Source organism: Caretta caretta, chromosome 4 (assembly GCF_965140235.1).
Source record: "Caretta caretta isolate rCarCar2 chromosome 4, rCarCar1.hap1, whole genome shotgun sequence".
NCBI classification, from domain to species: domain Eukaryota; kingdom Metazoa; phylum Chordata; order Testudines; family Cheloniidae; genus Caretta; species Caretta caretta.
In genome coordinates this window covers 64,122,988-64,145,890 of record NC_134209.1, presented here as the reverse complement: position 1 = coordinate 64,145,890, position 22,903 = coordinate 64,122,988, and the positions used below count along the sequence as shown (strand labels likewise).

At 37.9% G+C, this 22,903-nt stretch overlaps 1 protein-coding gene across 8 annotated transcripts in view; it reads right to left on the bottom strand.

Annotated features, from left to right (window-relative positions):
* The window catches only part of GAB1 (GRB2 associated binding protein 1), a 151,007-nt gene that overhangs the window by 12,087 nt on the left and 116,017 nt on the right, over nt 1-22,903 (bottom strand). For all 8 annotated transcript variants that reach the window (XM_048847016.2, XM_048847019.2, XM_048847018.2 and 5 more), the window contains 3 exons: nt 21,623-22,212; nt 16,846-16,919; nt 16,358-16,661 (listed from right to left, as the gene is read on the bottom strand). In XM_048847016.2, coding sequence (XP_048702973.1) covers nt 16,358-16,661; nt 16,846-16,919; nt 21,623-22,212 — 968 coding nt within the window. The remainder of the gene's footprint in view (nt 1-16,357; nt 16,662-16,845; nt 16,920-21,622; nt 22,213-22,903) is intronic.

Here is a 22,903-nt window from a genome sequence, read left to right as displayed (position 1 = left end):
ATCATCTGGACAAGGTAATTCAGAACTGAATTTACACTCTTTGATAATTAAATAACTTGTCAAAACTTCTAAATCCTACCATAGAATTGCTTGGTTGAACTCACGTGAGCAGTCCCATAATTCCATTGGCATATAAGCTTGATTGGAAATAAATAAGTATACCTAGTCACATTGATAGCCAAATCACCCACCCACTCATTACTAGTAAAGAACTAGGATAAAAGTTTGCCTTTATAAGAAGATTTTGATAAAACTGTGAATTAATTTAACTGATTTATTATCTCTTGAAAACTAACATTCCACGTTGTGGTCAATTTTTCTGTCTTTGAACACTAGAATCTAACCATCTTTATTTTGCTTTTTGTAATTTTTTTAATCTGCTTTAAAAGCTATTTTGGCTAATAAAATGCATCAATTTATAATAATTCTTCACTCTGTACTTATGCTAAGGAGCACAGATCCAAAGAACACTGAGAAACCTAGCAGAGGTAAGTGATTAATTAAATTATTTAACCAATGTATATTGTATAAACTATCTTTAATGTGGCTGGTAGGTGTCCAACCCACTACCATGACTTGTAATTCGAGCTCTGTTAATGTTCTATGTGGTCTTGAGCAACTTACTCAACCTTTTTATGTTGCAGTTTATGTAATACAGGGTATATACACTTACCTACGTCAATCTTAATTTATTGTTTGCAAAGGGCTTTGAAATTCTCTATGCAGCAGCAGGAAGAGCAACACAAAGAGCTTTCCCATGTCTCAAGAGCTGAACATACTGAATCCATAGTACTTTCAACTCCTGCCATCAAAGGAGATTGGGGCCAAAACAATGACTTGATGGCAACATATTGTTCTGCTACCAAACTGTCAGGATGACCCAGTCCCACTATTTCAATATGTCAGATTTAAAGCTTTTGTAGGAGACATTTTTGTACAAATTAAAAACAAAGACGATCTCTGCTCTGTCATTAAAAGTCCTCTATATTATTCCTCTCTGTCTCTCTCTAAATATATATTTCTATGCACCTATCATCATTAGTCTCAAGGCTTCCTATTAATTACCCAGAAAACATCAGTTCTATCACTATCTCAGATTTTTCTATCATGCTTCTGACTGATGCATCTTCGTACTGTAATTAGATTTCATTAAGTGTCGATGAAAAGTGGATTCCATATTGGGGTCAGCTCTTTGCTTCTTCCAAGTTGCAGGAAGCTGCTTTTAAGAAGCTGCTTTTAAGAAAAAAGATGCTTTTAAAAAGCAATTACCTCATACTCCAGTAGATTACTTTCCGAGCAGAGTGAGACTTGGTGACTGTCTTCTAAGAGATGAGGGACTGTCCTTCAGCTTTATTTATTGTGGGTGGGAGAGTAACGAGATGTGGTTTGCATTGTGCTCCAAAATTGCCTAGATTTAGGCTCATTTAATCTCTGGTACTAAGAACAAAGGAAAGGATCCGACATATTGTCTAAGGGGCATTTGTCTGGTAATTTAAGTCCAAAATTTAAGTTTTATAAATTATTTTTAAACAAAAACTTAATATAAATTTTTCATGAAAATAATAAAAAAATGAAAACAATTTTGTTTACATTTAAAACATTATGTTAGAGCCTTTGCAACTAGATACTACAATGTTGTACTAATATGCAAGAAACAAAAATTAAAAAGACTATAAATGAAATGGATTATAAAACAGAAGTGAGACTAACTAGTGGAGTACAAAAGGCAAAAAAAATGGAGAACACAGTTTTTGTTTTTAATAAGCAATGATATTTGTAACTGTTAAATAGATTTGTTTAATAAAATGCAATTTAAGTTGGTAATGTAATGCTCTATACAGATTCCACTTCATCCATACATAAATTATTTTGGGATACAAATATTGTGCAATGGGACTTCAGGCTGAAGGGTAACTAATAAAGTGTAGTTTTCTGAAAAACTGTGGTAAATAAAACTGTCAAACAGAAAGAGCACTTATGGATCTATTGTCAGAGTGTACCCCATCACACATGATTTCTCCTCCAAGAATTTCAGACCAATGCTCCTTTTGTCTGAGAAATTGTCAGGAGTAGCCCATCTGGCACATACTATTTTTGTATACAACAAAGGTTTAAACTGAAAACAGAAGTCTTAATATCAGAGGGGTAGCCACGTTAGTCTGTAACCACAAAAACAACTAGGAGTCCGGTGGCACCTTACAGTGCCACTGTCTGAACGGTTGTACTTTTTGATGCTAGCTTTCTCTTCATGCTTACTACACAAGACTAAAAAAGAGAAATGTCATTAATGCTTCTACAAAAACAATGAGGAGTCTGGTGGCACCTTGAAGACTAACAGATTTATTTGGGCATAAGCTTTTGTGGGTAAAAACCGCTCTTCTTCAGATGCAAGAAGATGATGTATCTAAAGAAGTGGGGTTTTTACCCACAAAAGCTTATGCCCAAATAAATCTGTTAGTCTTTAAGGTGCCACCAGACTCCTCATTGTTTTTGTAGAAGCATTAATGACATTTCTCTTTTTTAGTCTTGTGTAGTAAGCATGAAGAGAAAGCTAGCATCAAAAAGTACAACCGTTCAGACAGTGGCACAATCTTTCATTACAACAGCAATGACCTAACATTTTTGGTTTTTATGACACTTAAGCTCTTCAGGGCAGGGAATGTCATTAGTTTTGTGTATAGCTCAGCACACTGTCACTGAAAAACAAATACAGAGTAAATCTAAGATTTTTGTTAAAGACTGATATTTTTGGACCACTTAGTGTTGGCTGCTTGGTTTGTTGCATCAGAAAAACTCCATTTAAATGCCAGTGCCATTTATATCATAGTAATTCAGGGCTTAAAATTAAAAAGGTAAATCTACCAACATGATAGAAATACATGCCCTGTTAATGCAGTTTCCTGGCCACGACCAACAGGACTCTAATCCTCACAACCAGACAGAGAGATCAGAAGTAGGAATTCTAGGCCACTGCCTCATTTGGAGTGGGAGATGGAGGGGAGAAAGCCAGTATTCAGCAAATTAGGTGTCCCAAATGGCAGTTGCTTTGCCCTTATCAAAAAGTACTGACCAGGGGGGTTAAAAGGAACAGGAATTCTGGGTCTCTATTTTCAAAAACCTAATTAAAGGAAACGGAAATTTACATTTGTATTTACTTTGGGCCAGCTGTCTTCTGGCATTCAGGACAATATTCTGGAATTTCTACTCCTTTGTCCTGAAACACACAGCTCAGTCTTATTTTATAAACTTCATGGTTTGGCATCTCGTGATGTGTAAAACTGAGGTTAGTTAAACAGTTAAACACTTTTTCCTAAGGAGTGTCAGATCCTAGGCACGTGGTTCTAAATACACAGAACTCTGACAACTTCTAGATCTGTTTTTCCATCATGGTTTCCTTGACAACAATCTACTGCCAAGGGTGGATGTGATTAGTAAAAGGTGCTGGCCCTTTGTTCCACAGAATTTGTATTCATTTTTCTAATGGCATCGGAGACAGAATGGAGATAGACAGGGACAGATTTAGGGGCAAGCAACCCAGGTGACCGCCTGGGGTGTTGGACTTGGGGGCCAACAGACTTGGAGTGTTTTTTTTGTTATTAGGGACAAAAGGGGAAATAGAATGTTTGAAGTAAAATGTTTCAGGTATTCTGTACATGGATTCATTTTTCACTAACCTCCTAGAATGTTCTGGACCTCTGTAGAATCTTGTGGAACATGCCAGACTTTCTGAGAACTACATTTTCATTGAACCTCCTAGAATGTTGTCTGACATGCCCTTGCGGGTATATAGGGGGTGGGGCGTCATCTGTCAGTCAGTGAGATATAAGATCGACGTGAAGTGAAGTGAGAGCCCAGGTGCGATATTGTGTTTTAAGACTCGAAGAATGTAAGTAGCAGCTAATAAAGGACATATTTAATGAGATATCTCTGACATCTATTGAACCCCATCTACACAACAATATAAAAGAAATACTATCCCTTCTTTTGCCATGCTTAAAATGTAATGTTTGATGACTTTTTAAGACTGTGAAACATCGACTTTTGCTCTCCCTACTATTGTCTGTTTTCCCCCCTAGAAAATAAAAGATGCTCCCAAAGAAGACTTCAAGAGTACAGGAAGCAAAAAGCTCAACTGCAATCTAGTTTGCAGCAAGGGGCAAATTTGATGGGAAAATAGCTGAAACAGAATAACATAGACAGTAGCGATGATCTCAGTGCAGAAGAAATTGAGAAGTGAAGCATAAATGATGGAAGCCCTATTACTAAGGAATTAGCAGATTTACCTGAAGATAAAGAATGGAAATGTGAGGAAAGTGATGGAGAATTGTCCAGTTTTTCTGGCGGCGTAAAGGAGAGTGATGATAAACAAGAATGTGGCTCACATGAAAAGGAGTGAAATGATAAAGAAAAATCAGCTTTGCATGATGACAGAAACAGCAAGGAGAAAGACTGCACACCACAAATCGATACATCAGATCCTGCTTTATGACTAGCACTCCTAAACTCTACTGATATTGATCGTACAGCTTTGAATGGGCCGGGAAAAATCCAGGATATGATGTTTCCAGTAAATGAGCAGAAACAACACTTCTCAAAGTCACATTGCGAAAGAGTACTCAAAAATGGTGAGCAACTGAATTGGCATTGGCTAGTTTACTCAAAATCGACTGACGAAGGGTTCTGTTTTTATTGCAAAATATTTGACATGAATGCACTTTCCACGTACAATTACTGGCATAACTTAGCCGATGCTCTGAAGCAACATGAAAAGTCACCTGGCCATTTTACAGCCTACTCCAAATGGATGGAGGTCAAGTCCAGGCTCAAGCTGAAAAATGCATGGATGCAGAAAACTGCGTATTATTAATGTAGAAACCCAGCTTTGGAAGAATGTGCTGAAGTGTCTGATCTCAATTACCCTCTTCCTTGTAAAGAATAATTTGGCTTTCCAGGGCTTGTCAGATAAGCTGTTCACTGAACATAATGGTAATTTCCTTGGTTTGGTAGAGCTCCTTGGGAAATACGACAATGTCATGCGTGAGCACGTACACTGATTAGATCGTAAAGAAGCTATGAACTATTACTGCCGCAAAACAAAATGAATGGACTGACCTTATGGCAGTGAAAGTGCTTGATGACAAAGCTTGGCAAAGCGAAATGCTACCCGTAACAATGGACTGCACTATAACATTAGTTATAGTGAAAAGATGTCATTTACGGTAAGATTTGTTGACGACGAGGATGGCTGTATCCAAGTAAAGGAACACTTCATCTGTTTCTAGTCTGTGGATGACTCTACTAGAAAAGGCCTAACAGAACTGTTTATGAACATTTTGAATGAGAATAAAATAAAAGTTCAGGATTGCCACAGCCAAGGCTACGACAACTGCATGAATGTGACGGGAAGAAACGGTGGTGTCCAGGCAAGGATCCTTGCTTTCAATCAAGAGCTTTCTTCATGCCTTGTGGCTGCCATCCCCTCAACCTGGTTGTGTCAGATGCAGCGTCATTTTCTTTAGATCCAGTATCTCTCTTCAGAGTACTGCAAAGGATATACATCCTGTTTTCAGCATCAACTATCAGGTGTAAGATCCTCACAGACATTACAAATATGACCATGAAGTCACTAAGTGACACTTGCTGGGAGAGCCTCACTGACAGCATAAGGCAACTGAGGTAGCAAGTAATTGAGGTTGACAACGCCCTGATGGAACTGGCGCAGTTGAATAAAGCCGACGCTGGAATCCAACAAGGAGCAAAGCCTGGCAAACCAGATCATTGACTTCAAATTTCTGATCTCAGTTGTGGTTTGGCACAATATCCTGTTCCAAGTAAACGTTGTAAACAAGGCACTACAGATTTAGTTGATGGACATCGCAACCGCTACTACTTTGATGAGAAGCTGCTTTGATTTCATTGTGGCCTACAGAGACAACGGATTCGAAGATGGCATCACTGTTGCCAAAGAAATGGCGGAAAACGTAGGAATTGAGCCTGTCTTAAAGGAAACTTGCATTCTTCGGAAGTAGAGAGTTTGGTTATGAGGGCAGAGATGAGATGATGGGAAGCTCAGAAGAAAAATTCAAGAGGGAGTTTTTTTGCTCGCTTGTTGACACTGCTCAACTGTCCACTGAAGAAAGGTTTGGATAAATGAAGCACCATGAAAAGACCTGTTTTTTTTTAATATGACCTTAGGAAGCTACCAGTGGACAGGAAAACACTCGAACAATTGTACAGACCTTCCCCAGATGCTGACACATGGGGAATGTTCTGACATCAATGATAAAGACCTCTATGCCAAATTGGACAACATCCATCACATTTTGCCACATGGGAAGCACTCTCCACTCCAAGTTCTTCAATTCATTCATGATGCAGAGCTGAAGGACTCTTTTCGTAATGTGTGGATAGCTTTGAGTATTCTGCTCATGCTGCTGGTCACAGTTGCAAGTGATAAGCGCAGTTTTTCAAAGCTCAAGCTCATTAAAACGTATCTTCAATGGATTGATGGCCAATGAGAGACTGATATCATTTGCTATTTTATCACTTGAAAATGCCATTGACCAGTCTTTGGATTTCTCTGATGCTGTGCTTCAGTTTGCGAGGGCAAAGGGGAGAAAAGCAACCTTTTGAACTAACAGACTAGGGTTAACATTCTGAGGCTGTCACCTACTGTAACACAAGTTAACAATGGCCCACCCAATGCTGGTGCACAGTTCAATTTCTTGATGTAGTACATTTCAGTTATTCTTAAAATTATAAAGTTTCTGTAAGCTTAGAGGAAAAAGAAATTATTTCCTATATATGACATGAATAAATACAGATTTACAGATCCTAGTGTGCAAATTTATTGTCGTATATGTCAGGGATAAATCATGCATGCAAATCGTGCATCAAAGTTGTGAAATGGGTAATAAATGCAATTTAAAAAATGGCATTCAGGAAAGTTTAACAAGTGGCAGGAAGGGGATGCTGAAGATGCTCCTGGCCTGGGATGCCATTTGGTCTAGGGCCAGCCCTGGAAATAGAATAATTTTTTTCTCAAGTCTGGTGAGTGGTATGAGATGGATTGTACTGACCCTTTGTCCTGAGGGCATCCAACAATGCTAGAGATCAGTTAGTTATGTATGCTTGTATCATTCTGAATAAAATAGTTCTTTTTGAGATAGAGTCACTTCCAGACTCTCCAGTTCTTTTAACTGTCTTTACTTTCTCCAAATAAAATTTCTCACAGCATCAAAGATACTTTTAGATACTCCAGAAATGAAGAATGAGTCAGAAAGGGAAAAATCTGAATCCAAACTAGTCTTTTAACTGTAACTCTGATCTAGGGTTCACCGATCCATAAAATATTTGCCAAATACCACAACAACTATTCAGTGAATACCAATGAAATTAATCAAAGAATAGTATTTCAAACACTATTCGAACAGCTCTACTCTGCTACTCACACTACATATGTCCATATTTAATTAAGCCTAAAAATGTGATGAACTGAAAGCATTCAATCACACAACAATTATTTTATATTGTCCCAAGTACACAGTGCTTCAAGGGGGTGATTGGTCAATGATTCTGGAGTTTCACTGAGAATAAAGCATGTGGGATGTCAACTTAAGGTAGCTCTTTGGGTTTTATATCAATGTGTGAGATGGCAAACCTTCTTGAAAAGAGAACTTTTTCCTGAGAAATCAAGCATCATATTAAGGCTACATAAGGAAGAACATTCCAATGGGGATGTGGAAAGGGCTAACCTGCTTCATTTTATTTAAAAACCACAGACATCAAAATACCTATTTATATAAATACATTGGGAGGAGAGAGAAACAATACCAAGGGGGGAAAATGCTACCAACATTCCTTCATTCCTCCTCCTGTCAGTGTCAAGACTTTTCAGGTACACACTATAGTTTTTAACAACATTTAGTAAAATACAGCCTGAAAAGTTATGTTGTTTTTAAATTTTTTTAAAACTAGGCCTTCTTTATTTGATGCTTTTTTCTTCTCCATCCATCTAACACTTAGCAGAACTTCACTCACCGCTGGACTACATTTAGCTGGAATTAAAAAAAAAAAAATCACTCAACTTGGAACTGTTTAATCTTCCACCTTCAGCTTTTTGTAACAGAAATTAAAAGCTGATACCACCAAGCTGACAATTAAGAATTGCTGGATCTTGGCAATGAGCTAGGTAAACTGCAAATAAATTACATTTAAAACTACTCTTTAGAAGCTAACCTAGTAGTACAGTAGTGACTTTGCACCGCCATAGGGGAAACCTGGGTTCAATTCTAAGTGCTTGCTTTTGGGGCCAACAGATGCTAGTGAAAGGATCAGGGAGAAGGCAATAAATAAATAAAAAAAAGAGAATATTTTTTAATATCTCTAACAAAAACAATCCCCACCTTGACTGAACAAGTAGAACTGACAGAAACAATTAGAAGGATTAAATACTTTTCTCTACAAAATAGTCAAAAAGTTAAATGAATGTATCCTTAAAACTGTATTCCTACTCTGAAAAATGACTACAACAGTTATAAAAATTATATAATCTATATAAACTATAAGAATTGGCAGATTCTTACTCAGCTTATCTGCTCTCTGTGTGAATCTAGAACTAAATCAAAGCTGACTAACAATAATTTTTACAACTTTTTAATGCTACAGTGCCAATGAAACTCTTGGAGAACGAGATGGATTCTACTCTAGCTCATGCACCATAATCAAAATTGTTAGTTCTGAATGAGGAATTCTCACTGTTGCAGTGCTGCCACTCTGGTGATTTTACTAGAAGTCTTGTGATATTTGTCATTTTCTTAAAGCTGCAACCTCTGATGTCATGTTATGTGAGCTTTCATTTTCAAAAGTAAGTACATTTCTAGATATCATGGTTTCAAAAAAGCTTGACAGTGTGAAAGGCAAAAAACCCAGAAGTCAAACAGAGCCCTACATTAATTATTTTTTAAGTTCTTGTGAATTTTGAATGCATGGATTTTGAATTTGCGATGTATAGGTAACAAAGAATTTAGGCTTGACTTTCAGATTGAGTTTGCAAGTAGGAAGTAAAAAAACAAAGAAAAATCATTTTTTTATATGTAAAGTGAAGAGATCTGATCTTAAATGGTATTTGAACAAAGTCATTTTCAGACTAAAACCACACTTCAAGGATATTCCACATTATATTTTAGTGGTTCAATAATACAATGGCTCAGATGGTGAAAGACATAAATGCCACATGGCCACTTCACATTTTATTTTATGATGCTGCTCCTGCTATATCAAAACGTACATATTGTTCAAACTGCATACAAATATGTCACAAGGAAATTGTACACTGGGACATTTGTAACAAAGTTTCATAATTAATCAGGGTTCCAGAATTTCCTAACAGAATAGGGAGTGTTTGTGTTTTAAAAAACATATGTACTGTACAAAGCAACACACAACCATAGGTGAGGAAGACTGGCAAGGTCAGAATCAATTGCAGTACTTACAACTATCATCTATGAGAGAGGTTTCATATAAAATTCCCTTCTTCAAAGGATGACCATACACCTAAAACCACATTCAAAAAAAAATACTGGAAGCTTCTATACAGTAAATGTTCAGTGAAGAGATGTCAATAAGCAGACACCCCCACTCAAAAAAAAAAAAGAAAAAAAGAAGTTATATTGCTTTTAAGTAGGATCCTACTTCAACTTACTGTACAGTGCAGTTTAATGCTTAATTTCAGTGTCAGAGATATACTTTGCCTTTCAAATATACTCAGAAAAACTACGTAGTAGCCCACATATTTTCTGATTCAGTAAAATCCAGATTTAGATGCCAATCTCAATATAATTTTTTAGCATCTTAAAAACAAATAATAATAATATAGGATACATTTGTGCCAGCCTTTATTTAATGTTTTTCACCAATTTCTACTTGTCACATGAAATTGCAAGAGGTAAATTATCTTTCACACTTTCCTCAAGTGTAATAAAATAAAGAGAAGACATTAAATTACTCTACTTTGGCATCTAGTTTTGGTCTTGTAACTCTAGGTTCTCGTCAAGCCTTGTTAGAGGAAAGAACATGATTTCTCCTCTCAGGCGTTCTTTCCCTGATACAGAGGCATTCACTTCTCAGAAAAGGAAGTCAAGGAATAAGTTAACTACTGAATCCTCCTGGGAAGCAACAAGTTCCAGAGAACAGGACACGTCAAGCTAGGAGTCAGGAGACCTGGATTCTATGTGTGGTTCTCCTACTGCTTCAAGTGTATGACTTTGAAAAAGTCTTTAGTATTTCCGTGCCTGATTTTGCCCATCTGGAAAATAGGAATAAAAGGAGTGCATACCCCTTTGTCAAGCGCTTTGAAGTCTGCTGATGGAGAGAGAGCTAGGTATACAGCTCTGTAACTGAGTCAGTCTTGAGATTTCTTAAACATACACCCTTTTTTTGTTTGTTAATCATGTTGTAAAATCATGTCAGGTTTTTACAGATCACTTAGATGACTGTTTTCGTTATCATGACTGTAAGCTCCTCCTGATACTGGACCTGGGGTGAAATCCTGGCATCATTCAGTCAATGGGAGCTATGCCAGGTTTCCACCCCGGTCTTCTAATTGGCTTAAAAAGCCATGTACCTTTATGGCACTATGTAAATAGTTGGTTTTTTTTTAAACCATCAATTAATCTTCTCTATTTTGTGGACTATATTACTTAAAACTCTAGTACACTGTCACAATGCTTTTTGGTCTATTCAACTGCACTGAAGAGGACAAGAGAAAACAAAGTAGAGTTGTCAACAAGGAGTCATTCCTGTTTCTATTCCTAAACTTCTTTCTTCACTCTCTCTTACATTTGGGTACATTTCCTTCTGCTTTTCCTTTGTTTTAATAAATCATACTTCAAGGAAGGAGTGCTTGCTAGTCTCAAAGAATTAAGATGTCATAGTACAGCTTGAGGCCAAGCTAGTCAAATACCTTTAGATTCAGAGGAAAACCACCCAGTTGTGCTAATGGAAACAAGATTCCTTAAAGGCAAATCCCATTTTGCTAGCAATATTGCTTCCAATTTAGCATCACCACTACATGCAACTATAGCAGACTAGAGCAGCAAAAAGCACAATGACTACAAAAGAAATACAATGCGAAAGACTGGTCTTTTAAAGTAACATTTAAAAACATACTTTTCAAATTCAGTTCAGATAAGTACAGAAAAAACACAGGTGGCTAAATATTCTGGATTTTGTCCCAAAGAGTATATCACTTACCTGTTGTTACACTTCTCTGAAGGCTGTATCTTGAACTGATCCCGGCTGTTGGGTCATGAGACCTCCAGTCATGCTTCAAAAGGGCTTTCGAAGGTTCCAGAATTTATTGAAAGCTCCCCCGTTTGTGAGAGCAGCTTTGAGCCAGGAGAGGGAGTGGTGTTATATACGATGCACTATAACCCCAAACTATTTAATCCTTTTTGACCAAATAAATTTAACCTAGGAAACAGTATGACAGGCATAGCCTAACTCAGTTCACAGCTTCTTATTTGCAGAAGTGTCCCTGAGGCAAGAAGAAGTAGTCTGCAGACTGCTAGGTCCCCGGCTATCTGAAGGGGTGGATGGGTGTTCATGTGTATATTAGTATGCATATATGCTGGCGAATTTTAGGTTATTAATTTAATATGAATTAATTATCAAGGATTCAAAATGGATAACACCACCTACAACGCACCCCTTCTTCATCCTATTAAACCCTCTTTTACAACATTGTACTATTTCCTAAGAACTAGCATTGAGAAAATGTCTAAAAGGTGTCTAAATGTTCCGATGTTTATGCCTGAGAGGCCCACTCTCTTTTAGCCACTAACAGGGCCAGGTCTCTGTTGGTTAACGTGTAGGTCCACAGAGATGGTGGAACCAGAGGAAGCAATATAACATTGCAAACCTAATTTCCACAAAATAGATTGGGGGGTGGGGAGGAAGGGGCAGGGAACAGGGGTAAATATCTCAAATTACTGCACCAAACCTTGGTCTCATTGAATTCTATGGCAGAACTCTGACTCCAGTGAGTCCAGGATTTAGCCCATTACTATCCTGTAAAACCTTCTGGTTCTCAAAAAAAAGTCAAAGGAATCTGTAGACAGAGGAACTCAACAACACTAAAAAGCATGTGGCATTTTGTTATCTGTGAATTTCCATTACCTTATTAGTGTGGGTCATGACCTTAATGTTATTTTAAACACAGAATGTGAGGGAAAATGTTTCTGAACTACCCACAGATTATTTTTAGCAGTGTAAAAATTCATTGAGTGGAGTAAACACTAGTTGCCGTTTAAAATATTGTTGTTTCATCTGCACATCTATGTAAAAATTTGGGTCAAACTAAAATAATTGCCATGTGGACCAAAGAACAGGAGGGGTGCATATGTACTGAGACTCAAGCTCTACTTACCCCTCCCAAAACCAAGCAATCGGAATGTACAGTTTAAAATAGGAAATGCCTTTAAAAAATTAATCTTCCCCAAATTTAACACTCCTGATCCAGCACCACAATTCTTGGCCAGAACCAGGTATGTCAAGTCTCAGCAGAGTACATTCTTAACAGTTATTAAAAACCCATTAGAAACAGGGGTTTAAAATGGAAAGATGAAACAACCTTAGGCCTGATCCTGCAATGGTATCTACTAGCGTGGTTCCCTGTGCTCATGTGGGGGTCCTGCTAAAGTCAATTGACTCTACATGGATGTAGAGCTCCATGCTAAATATATCACTAAAGGAACAAGATTACATATATTATTGTAAAAGTTACATAAGGCAAAAATGTTTCTCATTAAATAAGAAACTTTACCATCAGTACCAGAGAAAAAGGAGTTGATGATCGGATGCTATGAAAGTTTCTCCCTATAGAAATAATTGTAGCTATCCATACACAGTTACGGCTCACAGCTGCTTCCTTAGATAGGAGAAGATGTCCTGAAATTTCTGGAGGCCTTATAACCCAACACTGTGGATCTCTGCAGTGATACATTCTTTTAGAGAAATAGTAGTACACTCCAACAGAAATTCTTTAAACAAGCACAGGTTACACATTGAAATTCCTCCATACTTAAAATGAAAACTCAACAAACATTTTATGTACCACATTCCTCACATTTTTTTTTCTTTTTCCTAATTCTGGCTGGGCTTTCTTGAAATGCCTGGCCTGTCCATTAACCTCTAGGTACTTGGAGTAACTCAAAATGGAATACTGTCAAAATACCTTTAAACTACAAGTGTAGAAACAGTGTGCTAGGAGAAGTTACTACAATAACTTGAAGGTTGAAAAAGCTGCATGGCAAATCTTTGTAATGTATGCTCGTTTCAGTTATACAAAGGACCACGGAAATTTATAGTAGTTTTGTGCTATGTTAATGGCACTTGAAATGACTCAAAAATATTCTATAGGGTGGGAATTTCATCTGTTGACATTTAAATATGACAAAATAAATACCCTAGTTATCACTATTTGTTATAACCATTCACAATAAAAGGATATGACGACTTAGAACATGGACTTTTTGTCCTAATTGGAATGTTTAAATAAGTTCATATTCAAGAAGGGAGAGAACTAGTTTATAAGACTGAATTTATTTTATGGGTTAGTAAATAAGGTAAAATTTCACAGTGATAAAATCAGACATATTATCATCCTTGGTTAACAAAATCAGGGTTTTTGTTTGTTTGTTTTTAAAGCATATTCCCCTTTTCTCCCATTTCCCTCATCTCCTAAAAGTTTACTGTTGTAAATTTTACTCTTCTGATGGATATAGTTTTACTTTACAAATAGTCGGCAGTATTTGACTATTATATAATTTTTAAATGAAAACTCAAGTTCTTTAAAAAAATAAAACTAATTTGTTTTCAAGCTGTTTTATAAAGGCCATCCTTGCCAGGAGAAAATGGGCAGAGCCAATCAACATGAGCTGTGTTGTAGAACAGTACACTTATTAGTATATCAGTAAACCTGATGATCTCCTTTCTCCATTCATTGAAGTTAACAGGACTTCTCAGATTCTTAACATGTTTAAGTGCTTTCCCAGATTCGGCTGATGATATCATTTTTTAGAATGCTGTCATTTCAAGAAGAGATACAAAAAAGCAACATCTCTTTATCAGAGATCTATGTGGTTGCACTGTATTGCCAACAATAAAGTGGCAAACTTTTTAGTATAGAGATTGACCTTTTGTGAAGGTCAATACAAGCTATGTTGGTAAAAGTAGGCAAACTAACAAGTCAAGGAAAAATGTTTTTAATTTATTTAATTAAAATTGGAAAAATATTTTCCAATATCAATTGTATTTATTTAAAAAATATTTTCCAATATCAATTTTTTTCAGTGTGTTACTGTCAAATATTTCTTAACAGTTAAAGGTAACTATTGTCGGGCAACATGAAAACAGTTAGATGTGAGCAGGAAGTCAAGATTCTGAGGAAGGCTATGTTTTGTATTCTGAACACTGCTAGTCAGCTACAGGACTTGGCACTTCCCATTTTATGCAGAGATCTTCTACTTCATCATCCTGACAGCATCAGTGTTAGTCAGATCACTGGCTGCTTCCACAAAATATACCAGTTGAAAATTTAAATTACTAAAATTTTGGGGGCATGTGAGTTTTTAAGCACAGATTACATTTCTCCCCTAAATAATACATGTACATCAGTTCAGCCATTTTTCAAGCTGGTAAATATTATTGGTTTCAGATATTTAAGAAACTCATTTTCAAATTATATATATTTAGAAACCAACCTTGCTGATATTTGATCTTATGAGCTAATGTCTTTTTGTATTTTCTTGCAAAGAAAAGAAAATTACAAATTTCAAAGTCTGAAAAAAACTATTCAGCATGCAAAAAATGACATAACCATTTATCTACAAGGCCCATATACTGATGAAACATTACAGTGAGATTGAAAATCATAAGCTGCTTTGATCTCTCTATGCAAATGTCTCACATCTACACACTACAAGAGAAAGACTTTTTATTTGTTTTTGAAGAGGGACTATTTTAGTCCCAAGAGTATAACTTCCTTTAAAGGAAAGTAAATCCAGTGCACCATAATGCTGCATGGAAATTAACATCTTATAGGAATGCTACAGGGGATTAACCTTTAAGTAAGGTAAGCGTTTGGGCCCATTTCTCAGACTTCTCTTAAATTCTGTTTTTTGGTTTATTAGTTGTTTTTGCTCATGCACTTTTGTCACTGAAGTTGCTGTATCTTCCTCAAACACACTACAGTGTCTCCCACACATTAAGTAGCTCTTAAAACCAAAACGGAAATGTTTTTAAATGTTAAGATATTTAAGATCTAGCAATCTCCATAAAAGCAGGGAAATTCAGAATCAATCCTAACTCAGTGCACTTCACAGGCATTACTTGACATTCAGGGCCACATCTTGGCATCCAGCTCTTAGTGTGAGGCAAATGCAGCTTGAGAGCCCTGCACTGGTGTGATTTAGTAGCCTCTGAGCTCTATTTGGATCCCAAGGGTTGTATTGCAACTTCCTGGCCAACAACCTAATCTGCTTCCTATGTGATTCTGTCCTACGCAAGCACTGAAGTCAAGATGATGGGCAGTCCCAACTGTGAACTGAGAATGAGCAGGGAGGGTCTAATTTCCTTGCTTTTACTGAGTGCAGTAAGGCCTAACGTTATTTATTATTTAACATTTCTAGATTTAATGTAGATATTCATGTTTTTCATTAGTTAAAAGAAAATTTAAATAAGAAATGTTCTATAACCACTGGGTACTTTTAATAGGATTTGTTAGAAGCAGCAGGACACAAACATGCAATTCATTCTCCCATGGTACAATTAATTATTGAGACATTGTAACAATAATATTTTCAGCAACAGCATATGCCTAAAATAACACTAAAAGAGAAATGTAAGAACCATTTTATCATTAAATCATGCAATGATTTATTGCCCTTTTACCTAGTAACATGTTACTATGCTTATGGAGATATATTTCATCAAAATGTTAATGTGGTCTCCCTTCATAACGAGCAGGCCATCTATATCCTATTATGTATAAGAACTAACTCACAGCTCTTAGTCTGTTTACAGGTACTTTGTAGTTTATAACAGGAAAAAATGTGCCACCTCTTGATTAATAAAAACATGTACAACTATTATCTTTAAACCTACAGAAATATTCAGTTTTATTACTCAGGTAATTTTAAATGACCAATGCTTTCTTCAGATTCTTAGTTCTGCTTTTTTTTGTCTGAATTCTTGGAAAACAATAATTTCATACTATCTTGATTTTGGTATGAAAATTTGAACCACTAAATCATTATATTATAGAGTAAAAGCAACTTCCACAGCATGTTTTTCTCACCTTTTCGGTCAGGTTTGAGGTTCCGATCCACTGGTGGTGGTTCACATTCTGCAACAGGTACTGGCCTTCTGGGAGGGGTCTTTGGACTGGACCTGAAACCCATGTGAGCGGGTGGAGGGACTTGCATTCCAAATAATGAAAAATCAAATGTGCCTGGTGTCATAGGTACATAGTTTGTGTCTTGGATGGGTTCAGTAAAGCTGCTGGAATGCTGCCGTGGTGGAGAGTTAGGATTCATTGGGACATAGTTTTCATCCAGTTCTTCACTTGAAACACTTCCCACTGTGAACGTGCTTCTGTTTTTCTAGAATTAACATACATTTCCTTTAACAACAAAATAATCAGTTATGCTAGCAGCTGTGAAATCAGATTCATGTTTTAATCTCATCTACTAAAAATACTGTGTACACCCTGGTTTTGTACTACAGAACTCAGAACATGCAAATGTTTTGTCAGTATAGTCTCAAGTCAGATCAAATCATACTTACAAAGCCTTCCAGTGAGCTAGCTCTGTCATTTGGAAATGATCGTGGAATATCATAGCAGTCTTGAGAACTAATATCTAGAGAATGAAAGGGGTAAAAGTAGGTATTTATTTTCTCATCTCAGTACCTGTCATGTACGTACATTAGACCAGTTTTCCACAGTTTCTGTAGTTGTTTACTATCTGCTATACGATGGTGCAGCGTGGTATAAAGGTTTTGCCAACCTAAGTTTGGGATGCCTGCACTACTTATCAGCAAAGCTTCTATCTACTGTATAAGTCACACTTTAAAGATCTGATACTGACATTTTCCAGGGCCAGAAACAACTGATGCATCCTGTTGAAAAGCTGGGAGGTCCCATTCTAAATGGTACAAAATATCTATATTTTGTTTGATCTATATTTATATTTGATCTATATCTATCATAACAGATTTTGAGATCTCAGTGTTTCACATGCAGTTCTACTTGGAAAAGTGACTTTAAAAATAGAATTGTGGGTCAGAGGTTTTTCGACAGAATGCTTTTCTATTGGAAATTGCTGATTCAACAGAGTTAAAATATTCCATGGAATCACGTAAATTCCATCAAAACTTTCAAAGGAAACTTACCTGATTTCCTGCCAGCTCACCTGCCTATCTCCTTGGCAGCCCAGCCTTCCAGGGCCTCCAGCAACTTGGCAGGCCAGCTCTCCAACTGGCTCGCTGGTGCACTGGCAAACCAGTCAACCAGCTAATCTGGAAATTTTCAAAAATATCCATTTTGGTTTTTCCAAAATGGAATTTTTTGAAGATTTCCACTTCATGTGAAATTCCACATTTCCAACCAGAATGAAATATATTTCCAATGAGGCAGAAATTCTAGTTCTTGCCTCTACTACGGGTTCCAGCCCAGGGACCCTACAACACACAGCCAAGGTCTGTTTTTAAATGTTGTAATTTTGAAATACTAATTAATTCTTTCCATCAAACAAAACATTAAAATTATATCCGTATAACTATATCATCAATTCCTTTTTTGTATTTTGCCTTAAAATGTTCCCTCCCCTACCCAATTCCTCTCCCCAAAGGACTTCTCTTTTAAGATCCCTCACATATAATTAATATTACACTAATTGGTTTAATAATTTATATTAACATTACATTGTTATGCTCAGTTGTCTCAGAAAGCTAAGACATCCATTAGAGCAACATCAGAGACATTTACAAGATTAATGGAATGGATTTCTCTATATTTGACTGGAGATGTAACACCTCCATCTCCCAGCCTTTCCATTGTTATTAAAAACAGAAATGTATATTGCTTTTGATATTTAATTAATCTTAGCTTGAAATAGAAAAAAGACAGAAAAACTGTAAGTAGCAAGATTTTCCTTAGGCAGAAGCAGATGGATGTTAAGAAATATCCAAAAATGTGTTAAATCTCATATGAAAAATAATAAGTATACTTTAAAGTCCAGAAATACAAACATGTTTTAATTATTATATTTCCATTTTTTTCTAGACAAACTACATTACATATATTTAATCATATGGAGGTAAAAATATTTTTTATACCAGCAGAAATAAAGGTATGGGTTTATCTAGACTCATAGGGCCTACAACAGTCCCCACAGAAGTCAATGGGACTCTTTCTAATTACCTCAATAGGAGCGAGATGGGGCCATTAGAAACTAACCTTATACTGAATGATTGATATAAAAAAAGTCAAGTGTTAAACTCCTTTAATGAACTTGATAATAACAAACAGAATTAATTCTCCACTATTTGACCCTCTTTTTTAAAAGATTTCTAGGATTTTAATGATACTTTGTAATAGAGATATCCTTAATGAAGACCCCCTATGCTTTGCTACTTTGTTTCCAGAGTTTAAGTTCTTTTATTTCCACAACTACACGCTTTTTCCTTTTGAAGACTATCTTTAATTGGAAAAATATTAGTAGTAACAAGCTTGGTGTCTGAAGACCACCCTTCAATACCTTTGTGATGGGGTGTACTCCCCGCTTTGTTTCTGAGAGGAATGAATTAGACCAGGTGAGCCCAAGCAGCCAATTAAGCAGCAAAAGAGGGAGATATAGGCTGAGTGGAAAGCCCTGATTATAGAGAAGCTCACCTGAGCAAAGGTGGGCTGAGCTAGCATAAACATAGGAAGTTGGCATCAGAAAAGGCTTCCGGGAGGAAGTTTGCAGTGACCTCCTCTTTAGTAGGAAGGGAAGGAAGGAACCCAAGGAAAGAGTACAACCCTGGGGAGGTCTGGCCCTCAGAGAAGGGTCTACACTGAAGTGGACAAGAGAGCCTGTGGGACGCAGGGTAGGAAGCAGCCCACGGAGCAAGCTGCAAGGTTGGGGACTGAACAGACCTTGGCTGTGTGTTGTAGGGTCCCTAGGCTGGAATCCATAGTACATGGTGGGCCCAGGTTCCCCTACCAGCCACCCAGGGAGCGGCACCAACGGGCAGTGAACAGGAAGACTGTCTGAGACATTACTGGAGTCACATTGCAAGGGCAGCAGACGTGAGGATTGCCTCATGCTCTTTTGTGGCAAGAGACTTTGAAAAATCACCCAGGAAGGGGAAACCGTGATTTGGCTGGAGGGCTGAGGCTGCAGTAGCTCCTGGAGCGACAGGGGCTGCAGACAGAGAGACAGAGTGCAGCTGGCAGAAGGGGAGTCTGCCTCGCAGAACTAATCCCCAGAACAGCCAGGAGGAGGAGCTATCCTGCAGCGAATAGAGTGCCCTGTCACAATCTTGAAGAGCAAGAAGTACTGGTCTAAAGAAGAAACATATATACAGCGCTCAGGTGTCAGCCATGTCAAGTATAAACTCAGCACCAGTTGAGGAGGGAGGTGGAAGAGTGGCTCTAAACCACTTTTCTGATCCCCCAATCTGGGATGGCTAAAACCAGATCAGCCCCGGTGTAACTTAGAACAGCTTCTGAGTTGCTCTGTTTTTCCAGTAGCAGCCAGCTGGATATCATGTGCTCCACCCCACTCCCAAGGCACCCCATTTGCAGAGCGGTGGTTGTGTGGGGTGGAGGGGCAGCACAGTGTTGACTATGCCAGTTTTGTGACATCCATTGATTCCCCGGTGTGAGGAGAAATCCTCAACTGCCCCTTTTTGACAGCTTTCTGGGCTGAATCCATGGCTGGTTTGGATCTACAAAGCCAGAGACGTGTTATCCACTCATCTAAGAGTCTATAATGCTCTGATAGAAAGAGGAGATGATGAGATTTTTTTTCTACCTATCAGCCATACAAACTGAATATCGACTCTAGCTCAAGCTGAGGGTTTGGGGTTTTTCCCCCCTTTTGCCTTCTCTGGTATACTTCTCTGGTATCACCACCAGAGAAAGACCCTACAGCACATTATATTTTTGCAAACACACAGTATCCAAATTCTGCCCTGAGTTACATCTATACAACTCCAGTTATAACTTGCCTACAGGATCTTTATTACTAGTGAGAAAAAGAAAATAAGATCGCTTGACTTCTGCAAACCAAAGTGAGTTTGACAAGTAGAAAAGATATATGTAAATTAAGTAAATATTTTATCGGATCACTGACACTCAAGAAACATGGAACTCAAGCAAGTCATTTTTCCAGAACAATTTTAGAACAGCCATTGACTTTACAGCTGTTACTCATGAGGATTACCACTGCTGGGCCTTGAGCCACTGCACCTTTGAACAGGAAGAGGGAACTCCACATGTGAAGGAAAGAAGCAGTTTGGTTTAGAAGCTACTCGTAGGTCTGGAACATGAGCCACTGCGCTGGCAAAAATGGTTTAGAGTGCTAACTTCCCTCTAAACTGCACGGCCACGCAGCAGGCTATCAAGTTCTGTGCAGGTGGGGAGAGGCACCTCTCCCCTGGCCCCATCCTCGGAGTTCTCTCTTCCCCTCATCCCCAGCCCCACCCAGAGCCTGCACCCCCAGACAGAGCCCTCACCCCATGCACCCCAACCCTCTGCCACAACCCTGATCTCCCTCCCACACCCTGGACCCCTCATCCCCATCCCCACCCCAGAGCCCTCATCCCTAGCCGGAGCCCTCATCCTCTGCATCCCAACCCTCTGCCCCAGCCCTGAGCCCCCTCCTGCTCCTCAACCCCCTCATCCCCGACCCCACCCCAGAACCCTCACCCCCCCACACACCTCTGCCTCAGCCCTGAGCCCCCTCCCACAGTCCGAACCCCTTGGTCCCACCCCCGCCACACATCACCTCCATATTGGTGCACTTAACAAAATTCATTCTGCACATGGATGTAAAAAATTTGAGGGCACATTGTTAGAGTGCACCAGGCAGGTGAAGCAGCGAAGGTCCATGATAAATACCATTTATCACAGGGCTACCACTACCACATAGGATTACAATATAAAATATACAGAAATATGAAGTATGTTGTCTGCAAATAATTTGGTCAATATTATATTTGAAGGCTGCGCTAGACAATCTTAATAAATTCTTGAGACTTGGACCATCAAAATTTAATAAAATGCCTATATTTTGGATGAGGTCACTAGAAGTAAGTTTCTATGCAACATATTTAAAGAAGACTTAAAAATTAATTTAAAATTACTGATGTTTAAAAAGCTTGATAAAGCCTTTTTATGGTCTGCATTTTGGCCGAGATTTTCAAAGCATTCCAAGAGACTTAGGCACCCTATTTTCAAGAGAAATTGAGTGTATAATTCCCTTAGGTCCGTTCCTTTAAAGAGCTCAGCCTATTGCACAAAATGATTGAAACAAAAGAATCATGAAAAAGCAAGGTCGAGACACCAACTACTGACCTTTACGAAATATATTCAAATCTACAGTGGAAATGGTATTACTGCGTGATGGTGGCAATCCTGCTGTAGGGATGCAATAACTACTATCAGTGTCTGAGGCAGTACGAGTAATGCTACAAGTTTCCACGGGAGATCGATCCGAAGTGTGATGTGGTTTTGGTGGCCGAGGTGGAGGAATATCTGGAATAGTCTCTAGCTTTGAAGTTCCTTCTGGAAAAGTTCGTGGAATCTGATAAGTACCTCCAGGTGTTGGGGGAATGTCATAACTAATGGAGAAATGCCTCATTTGTGTATCTAATGATGTAGCAGAAGGGGTACTGAAAACATGCTGCTCTCCTTCTGCATCAGTCCCAGATGGAGATGTTGCCTTTGGTAAAACATCCTGTGAATAACTTCTAGGCAGGTTATAAAGACTGCAGTCTACGGACACTGATGCCGCTCGAGGTGGCGGAGAGTCATAGGCACTTTGCTGCTGAAAAAAGCCGTTCACTGCATGCTTGCTCAATGATGGAGCAGAATTTTTATGGGAGGATACATTATCATTGCAGTCAGTTTCAGAACAGATGGACTTTGCTGAGTCAGCATGCAATCTAAACAAAATAAGATTGAAATTTTGATGTATAAAGAAACACATTTCAACTGTAAAGAACAACAGAACATTTAAAATGTAAGCAACTAAAAGTCATTAAATTTCTTAATTCTAAAAAAAAATTAAACAAAAATATTTAGAACAAAGATCTAAAGTAATTATACATGTACACATGCACACACACGTGTGTGTATATATTCATCATAACAGCTAGGCAGCTGGGGTTTTCACAAGTACGTGACTTTGAATAAAGTCTCAGACTGGTTTGGAGGGCTTCTTGTTTGGCTGGGTTTTTTTTTAAGAAAACATGTTGCATACTATATGAAGAGCGCATTAATGGCAATGTTAACTGTCCAGACACAGTACAAAAATTCTGGGCTTATGGTAACTTGCTTCCTCTAATAAATATGAAGGAAATACAATTTTAAAAAAAAAAAAGCCTTGTAACTTGCGACAGCTTTAAGTTGATACCTAAAGACCATACACTTTTTTTTTTAAGCATACAGAAGACAACGTATAGAGTAAAACAGGAAATGGAGGCAGAAAAGCTGAAGCAGTTAGTCTGAAGAAAAAAATTACAGGACAAGGAGAACAAGCCTGTATTCTGGTCTTGACCAGGGTCAAGACAGCATTGTTTGACTTTTTTTTATTTATTTTTTTAAAACTCTAACAGTGGGTTTTATGGGGCTTCT